The sequence below is a fragment of the Podarcis tiliguerta genome, assembly GCF_965153285.1.
Source record: "Podarcis tiliguerta genome assembly, chromosome: 4".
Classification (NCBI taxonomy): Eukaryota; Metazoa; Chordata; class Lepidosauria; order Squamata; family Lacertidae; genus Podarcis; species Podarcis tiliguerta.
This window is the reverse complement of record NC_139537.1, coordinates 21,737,918-21,746,523: the sequence shown is the minus strand read 5'-3', so window position 1 is coordinate 21,746,523 and position 8,606 is coordinate 21,737,918. Positions and strand designations below refer to the sequence as shown.

The following is an 8,606-nucleotide window of genomic DNA, read 5'->3' as shown; positions in this document are numbered from 1 at the left end:
TTGTTATAAGCAGGGAGTGGGTGGTGCTGTGGTCTAAATGTATATTTGACAAGAAGCAAAGTGGCAAGACTGCACTGTAAAAAGATGCACACAAGCAGGATTTTGGCATGCAAATACCCTTGTAGTCTCCCAACCCACCATCTATGTTTACCTCTGAGAATGTAGAGATATTTGCACACCAGTGAATGAACAGAGCCTGTTGCCACATACAAGCATCTATGGACTGGAGAACTATTCCCAACAGTGGCACTAGAAAAAGAATAATTGGGGGGGGGGGGAATCACACACAGGGAAGCAGTATTAGGAGAAACCAGCAGGACTTTTTGAGCTTCCTTTTTTCCAAAAAAAAAACACCTTTGGGATAAATGGGACGGTGCCATTCTGCCCACAACCACCAAATCCAAGGTGGATCAGTGAAGACCCTCTGGTGGTTACCCAGATATTGACATGGCCTTCCTTGGGTTTCCTTGGAACTTCTAACATGTACCTTTTCCAGGTGGCCCTTGCCACTGTGAAAGGGTCCACACCCCACAGTTTAAGATGCAATGTCTTAAAATGATGGAGAATACTAAATAGAGTGAAGAGAGTGAAAATAGGCATACATTATTCCCAAGTTTCAGAATTTCAAATCAAAGGCTTATAAGGCAAATCAGTGCATGGAACCCATACCTGGTTTTATTTTGCAAAAGAACGAAACGGTATTGCTCGTTACAATTAAAATTTTACAGAAATATTCGCTCATTCATGAAGCCCTTTTTGGTCTCTCTACCTTCTGAAAAAGCTGTCTGGCACAGAGCAGTCTTGTCATTCTGATGGGCACCAAAGCCTGTTGGGTTGGAAATAATGTGCAAACCAGTATTGCACTTCATCATCCCCCAAGCTGACATGCCCGGATGTTTTGGACTACAACTCCCATCAGCTGCAGCCAGCACAGCTGGGGATAATGGATACTGGCTGGACCCACGAAGAATTGTAGTCCGAAACATCTGGCGGCCACCAGCTTGGGGAAAGCTGCTTTGCAATGATGTCCCTCTCATATTTGAAGTGCCATGCATGGTTGTTTAGGAAATATCAGAAGATCATTATTATTATTATTATTATTATTATTATTAATAATAATAATAATAATAATATACCGCCCTATACCTGGAGGTCTCAGGGCAGTTCACAGAATAAAATCAAAATAGAAAACCACAAAATACATAAGCAAAATAAAAACAACAACCCAATAACCCCCACCCACCCCAAAAAAATCATTTTAAAAGGGGAAAGGATCCGCACAACATTTAAAGTAAGACAATTAACAAACCTGAACAAGAGCCACTCGCTGGAAAGACCATTATCTCAGAAATGTTTGCAGCAATATTTATTTATTGGCAACCAAATTGGCCAGGTGCCTTTCTGATACAAAGACAAAAATAGCTTTGAAATAAGTGTGGGGGTGGAATTAGTTTTGGTTGTTGAGCAGATGTAATACTAGCGCTTCATCTTCCGCAAGGGAAAGGCCTGTATCTAATGTTGCAAATGAGTCCTCTTTGCTGAGTTTGATCTTCTTTCTTCTTGGCGCTGTTTCTACCGCTGATGCACTTCCACCAGAATGTTGTTTGTCCATCCCAGGGCCACTGCAGAAACAAATAAATCACCCTTTTAATAAATGCATTTAAGCCAAATTAAGCACCATGCAAGCACACAATTCATTTTTAACAGAGGCAGGTTTATGCACAGATAAGGGACAAGCACGTTGATGGCTGTAAAAAGAGGAACTATAGATTGAAGAGCTCAAAAGTTGAGACCAATTCTGCTGACCAAGGAAAATGTGTCATTAGTTGCAAGAAACACAGATTTACCATTGCTTTAGATTAATTTACTGTTTGTTGATGGCAAGCAACAAATATGAGCACGTGTAAATTTAAACGCTTGCTAATATTGTGGAGTAAACATGTCTTGCTCCTCGTAATCAGATATGCGTTGTGACTTGTGTGGCTTCGACTAAGAGGAGCTCTGGTCAATCACAGCAAAGCAGCATCAAGTCCACAGTAGACAACCAGGTGCCCTCAAGAAATCCATAAGTAGGGCTAAAATGTAGTAGTCCTTGGCCACTCTTGCTCCTCTAAGCAACCAGTAGCTAGGTGATAACACCATTTTCAAACATACAGGTTCCACACAACCATCACAGCTATCACTCAGTGATAGAACTATCCTCTGAATTTGTCTATTCTATTCCCAACTTTCCAAATTTAAATTTCTCCAAATTAACAAAAACAAATTGGCAATAACCTTGTCAAACACTTTTTTTGGCATCAAGGGATATGTTTGCAGCCGAATCTCTCTCTCTCTCTCTCTCTCTCTCTCTCTCTCTCTCTCTCTCTCTCCCCTATTCCAAGCAAGCAAATTGGCAACCAATCTTAAATGATCCACTCCTTGTGAATAAAAACCCCTTGGTCCAGATGGACTATTGTTGCTGGCCCTGCCTGGATTCTATTGGCAAACACAGCTGTTAATATTTTAACATCTATATTAGGGAACATATTCTGCTGTAACAATTCAGTAAGCACAGTGGTGGGGGACAGCAATCAGTTAATAGGAAGCTGGCCGAATGTGCTCTGGATTTTTGGAGGGCAACTGTCTATCATGGGTTGGTAATTTTTTTAAAAAAATTGGTCTAGTTATATCAGCATTGGCAACTCACTCCCAGTCTGATCTGAAAATCATTCATTGGTGTATAGGTAGGTTTTTGTTTTTAAGAGGAGCATCCTCCTCCTGCCTTATAAAACCAAAATTTAAAATGTGTTTTGTTTAGGTCAGCACTGTTTATACTGACTTTATTGCAAGCACAAATAATTGCAGGGGCAACAGAGTGCCCACTATTATGAAACACCTAGCAGGGCTTTAAAAATAATAACACAGCATATTAAAATGTGAATTTGCGAAGCAATAGCAGCACAGTGAAACTTCCCATTCCCCAAATAAACAAAATTGGGGGGAAAAATATTTTCATTTTTGCTGTCTCTGTCAAAAAAGATAAAATTAGACCTATCTGTTTTGCAGTGGGATTGCAGGTGCGCATTCCATATGCTCTGCCTACCTGAGCTGTTTTTGTCGACAAGACCACATCGTAAGTATCATATTCTATTAAACTAAAGAAAGATCTCTGTGCAAGCCCAGAACCTCATCTTTGTGGAGGATGGGTGGCAAAATGATGAGAAGATTGTTATTAATATATCACTGATCTAGCGTTGACATTTTTTGAAGAGGAAAAACTGAGACATGAAGACTTTTTTACAGCCGGGTCTTGAGACTGTCTGCACATCAATCAAGGTATCTGCTATCCCCAAGTTACTGCTAGGACTCTGGGCTTGAGAGGTTCACATAATGAAGCATGCGTGAAGACAGGACATTAGTGGCAGCTCTTGTGGCAACTGCTACAGTTCCTACTGCTGGGTGCTGCTGATGAGTAGGTGAGGATGAAGCTGTACCCTTGTTGGAGAGTATCAGGAGAAGGTGGAAGGGCCAGCCGAAGACATTTTACTGCCTGAGACAAAGGACAAGGTGGCACCCCTCTCCATTCCAGCTACAAAAGCCACATGGAATTGCAGATGAACCTTCCTTGAACACAGGTGATGTGATTGCATCTAAGGCAGTGGAGGATTGCCAGGACAGGTTGTGTAGCCACAGAATAAAATGCCTAGGAGATTCAGGAGTAACAGCATAAGGTGGTTGCCTCTCTGTGCCTAATGGTAGGACCGGCCCTGAGTGGCAACAGAAGCAACCTGGCTGCTCCTCTAGCACCATGCATGCAGACAGAATACTTACTTATTGGTCCGGGCCAGGCATTCAAACGGCAATTTGCAGAGTATGACACGCCCCCCCCTTGCCAATAGAGTGGGAGGATCACAACAGGCTCCTCCTACGGCTGCTGTAGCCACTTTTTGAAAAGGAAACAATCCTCCACAAGATGCGAAGCCTGATTCCCTTCCCTACTTGTGCCAAGTTGCTGCTGCAGCAGCCACTTGCAAGAGAGAGTCAAACTGTAGTCATTTGCGGAGCCCAGGGAGCAGTGCATCCGACTAGTCCCAGGGCAAGGTCCAACCAGATGAACCAGACATTGTCGTTTATAAAAGAAGGTTATTGTCCTCGCCCATAGCTTGGCTTGTTTAGAAAATGACCAGGGCTTGTTATCTCTGCCATCAGCCAGGGGACCAAGGACCACTGGGAGTCAGCTCCTCCTGCCCCGCAGGGAGACCAGCCTGTCTCCCATCCAAAAGCCAGAGGAGGAGGAGCCACAGGGAACTTGCTTCTTGCATGCCCTGCCTACAAGAACACTCCTTTCCAATGGACAGTTGCAAGAGAGCATTTGGCTGGAGTAACAAGAGCCACCAACCGTTCTTCAAGCAGAAGCACCAGCAAAGGAAAGATGAAGCAGACCTGAACTGGGAATCAATGCCCTCTTACGGCTCACTGCTTTGTTCTGGCCTTGAAGAACTGCTCTCCCTCCTCTGCCTTTCCCCTCCCCTCTCCAATCACCGCCTGAAAAGCGGGATGAAAATATAGTGAATGAATAGCAAGTCCGTCTGCTTTTCTGGCACGTCTCAGAACAGGCGTGCTTTGAGAAGTCCTGGGCCCAGAGCACAGTGCTTAGTGTTTGAAGTGAAAAAGAGGCGGATGGAGGAATCTGGAAGAAAAGGTTTTAAGCGCCAGCAGGATGACAGAATCGTAGAGCGAGGGAAAAGAGCTTTCAAGGCTGTGTAGTGAACAGTGGAGCCGCAAAATCCACAAGAACAGACCATCCTCAACTGCATAGTTTGGAGCAGCTGTTCTCAGCCTGGTTCCTTCCAGAGTTTTTAGACTACAACTCCCATCAGGCCCATCCAGCAAAGCTCTGCCCTGGAGGCCCAGGTCCTGCTTCTCCTTTCACTTCCTTCCTGTCTACCTGCTGTTCTCCTCTAAGTGTGTGAAAAGTGACAAGCATGAGGAGAATGGGGAGACATCACTAAGGGTTTGTAAACCTGACGGCAGGGTCCATTTCTCTCCCTCTTCTCTCTTTCGTTTAACTGATGTGAGCTTTGGGAGACCATTGTTGTCTGCCAAGCAGGGTGAAAATATAGGCATCACCAGTGAAGCTTTGATCTCTTCCTGAGCTGTGTGGTGGAACTGAAATATCTTTCCAGCACATATATAGATAATGGATAATAGTCCCTCAAACTTTCCTCCTGGATTTGTGGGGCAGGTTTAAAAATCACACAAACCAAACAAATAAAAGAAAACAGTAAAAGGCAGCATTGCAAAAGGAGCCCCGTTTATGTGTAACGCTAGTCATGCACTTTCCGGCCTGATATCCCTAGTTTCATAATTAACATGTTTCATAAGTAACATGGAGTCTTGTGGCACCTTAAAGAATAATGGATCTATTATTTGTGAGCTTTCTTGGACAAGTCCGCTTACCATACTTTTCCGATAAGACAAGTCAAAAATAAGATTAAAAATTGGGGGCATCTTATACATGGATAGTGAATATGCAGGACAGGCGATTGGTAGCAGCCACGAGCAGGAGTTTTTCAGCGGTGATTGGGTGTGTGATTTGTGGCTGTGCCAAGGGCTGCTGTGGATTGGCTGCCACTGCGACAACTGGGTGTGTAACTGGCAGCTACTGGGCAGACGCTTGTTTTTTTCTGTGACGCGTGCATATGTGAATCAGGTGAGTAATTTTCGGGGCGTTCCCCTCCAAAAAAAGCTCAACAAATCTGGGCAATCCTCCCCGCATTTTCTTAAATTGGAGTCCCCAAAAGTAGGGGGTGTCTTATACATGGGAGCGTCTTATACACGGAAAAATATGCTAATAAAATGCATGAAATGATATCCTGAACTGCAGATATGCATATACATGGGAGAGGTGTGTGTGTGTGGATTGCAAAAGGTAAGATCACGGGAAAATGAAATGCATTCTCTGCTCCCTTTTGTGCATTTCATTTCCCTCTGACCTCACTCTTTACATCCCAACTATGTGTATGGGTACCTGCAACTCAGGATAACGCTTCATGCATCTGATGAGGTGGGCTGTAATCAACAAAAGATTATGCCATAATACTTTTGTTAGTTTCTAAGGTGCCACAAGAGTCTCCGTTGTTTCTCCCTGCAAAAGGCTAACATGGCTACTCCTCTGGAAATAAGTTTCTTAAGGAAGCTGATCTGCCAGCAGCATGCAGAGCAGGGAGTTTAGGGATAGCCGGTCCCTCAAGAACTGCCGTTTTGCTAATCAAGGACACTGGGCGGCAAGCCACACACATACATTTTAATTTGCAAGGCCACGGCGAGAATTCTAATGAAGATTAATTAATGCAGACCCTTCTGCAGAGCCCCTGCGCTGCTTCTTCCTCACTCAGTGTCAGAATGTTGACTGCACACCGCGGTAGTAATGAAAATACATTGTGTGTTGTGTTATTCTCCTTTTCCCCCAGCCATTCTTCCTAATGCACACTGAAAAAGTTCTAAAACGAGGTTTATGAAGGAAGCAAGGAATAAGGTTGATCTTGCCTGAGATTCATTATAGGTTCAAGTGACCCCGAATTCAGAAGACTCAATGAGGCTGTTTTGGGCAAACCAAGTAACAAGAACACAGGATGAGCCAAAGACAATTAAAATGGAAATTACATTAAATTAATCTGGGCAAAGTGAAGGTTGTTTCTCCTTTAATGGATTAAACGGCCAACAACAAATTCTACTCGTCTACCAGTATGATTAAGTTGCATGGGTGATGTCACATTATTACACCCTTATTATCGGTGACTGTTTAAAATAGTTTGCAGTGCTTATTGCATCGGAATGGCATGTTAAAATGGATTTAATGGGCACAATCTGACAAATTAAGCCCACTGAGAATCAATGGGCATTTGAGCACCTAGATTGTGCCAGGCTGTGGCTGTTTTATGTCTGCTTTCACTCTAGCTGCTCTCAAATGGGCTCCTCTGCAATACCAAACCTAGTTATTTCAGCATCAGCAATCTTGTTTTCAGTTGCACAGTGTCAACTGCCAGCTTGCATTGTTAGTCCCAGGCAAAAGTCAGAGTGAGGTTCCTAAGAACCTAAGAGTGCTTTACTGACTCCTTCCTTCATTCCTGCTTGGTGGCAAGTTCAGGGCAGCCTTTACGAGATTAGTTTCCTTTGGAGGAAAGCATCGGAGACATCAAGTGTATTTGCAATCATTTGTTCATTTGCACAGGTTCAGCAGATAATGCAGGGGTGCAGGAGCAATCACACAATCATCACGGATAATGTATAAAGTCTTTCAGCCTCAAAGCCAAGCAAGAATGGATCAGAAGCAAATTCAACTACTTGCTTCTCAGCCATCTCAAGTATACTCTCTTAGCACTCTATGAGGCCAGGGAAACCGGCTTCAACATCTACCGCTTAATGGAGGGCAACCTCACTTAATTCTAAACTAGAATTAGACAAAGAATAGCCATATACAGTGGTACCTCTGATTACATACTTAATTTGTTCCGGAGGTCCGTTCTTAACCTGAACTGTTCTTAACCTGAAGCACCACTGTAGTTAATGGGGCCTCCTGCTGCCACCGTGCCGCCAGAGCATGTTTTCTGTTCTCATCCTGAAGCAAAGTTCTTAACCTGAGGTAATATTTCTGGGTTAGCGGAGTCTGTAACCTGAAGCGTATGTAACCTGAAGCGTATGTAACCCGAGGTACCACTGTACAACATGGCAGGTATGTACAAGTCAAGTCCATAAAGCTCAGGTTGATTCTGACCTGCTTGGTTAGTTTGAACCTCTGGTTAGCTCAGAACCCCCCAAATTTAGATGTTACTAGAAATTCTGGAAGAAGGAAGTGCTTCTTATGCCTTCTTCACAGAAGCAAAAGTTCTCTTTCCCTTCACCCACCTGTATGCTCTCTGGGGGTCCTCCTAAATAATGTGGAATGAGGTGTGGGAGAGGAGAAGATGGGAAACTTACCTTTCATGAACTTCCAGGTGTTAACTTACTTACACCAAGACTTACTAAATAACTATGCTCCTCACCCTTCGATAATCTCTTCCAGCAACAGATCTCATTACAATATTTTAGAAATTAAAGGTATACCTGGTTTTAAACCTTTAAAACTAGCAAAGCTCACATATAGCCTATGTTCAAAATGAGGGCTGAATAAAAATAATGGCCCACAAAAAAGCAGCAAACATACTAAAACCTAAACCATAACGTGCCACTAGCTCATAATGAGGCCGGCAACCAATCATCTCCTGCTTTGGTCACCAAACCTTCATCTCCCAATTCCTTCAGGCTCTAAACTTCATCTTCAGTCCACTGAAACTGCAGCTGCCAAAACTGTCTTTGTTCTCCATCATTCACTGCTACACAGATTGTGCCCTCTCCACCGCGCTGCACACAAGATTAAAACGTCCTTCAGCAGCCTATGCTTTAAAGCCCTCAAACCACCTCTAGCCATTCCTAGGACCCACCCTCCTCCTCCTGTCTTCTCTGCTACGTCTCTTGTTTTTCTTCCCTCCTTCCTCCCTGCCTTCTTCTGAACCATCACAGAGCATTTTCTTTCTTTCTTTAAACAGATAGATCTGTGTCACTTCTCTGAAGCTCAAAGTGGC

At 43.6% G+C, this 8,606-nt stretch overlaps 1 protein-coding gene and 1 long non-coding RNA gene across 2 annotated transcripts in view; one reads left to right on the top strand and one right to left on the bottom strand.

Moving 5' to 3' along the window:
• Nucleotides 1-1,351: 1,351 nt before the first annotated feature.
• The window catches only part of DDX10 (DEAD-box helicase 10), a 157,426-nt gene continuing 150,171 nt past the window's right edge, over nucleotides 1,352-8,606 (bottom strand). The window contains exon 18 of the mRNA XM_083436292.1: nucleotides 1,352-1,622. Within this exon, the coding sequence (XP_083292418.1) occupies nucleotides 1,448-1,622 (175 nt within the window). The 3' untranslated portion in view covers nucleotides 1,352-1,447. The remainder of the gene's footprint in view (nucleotides 1,623-8,606) is intronic.
• LOC310675916 overlaps nucleotides 7,560-8,606 on the top strand; it is a 212,913-nt gene continuing 211,866 nt past the window's right edge. Inside the window, exon 1 of the long non-coding RNA XR_014510314.1 lies at nucleotides 7,560-7,703. This is a non-coding gene — a long non-coding RNA (uncharacterized lncRNA). The remainder of the gene's footprint in view (nucleotides 7,704-8,606) is intronic.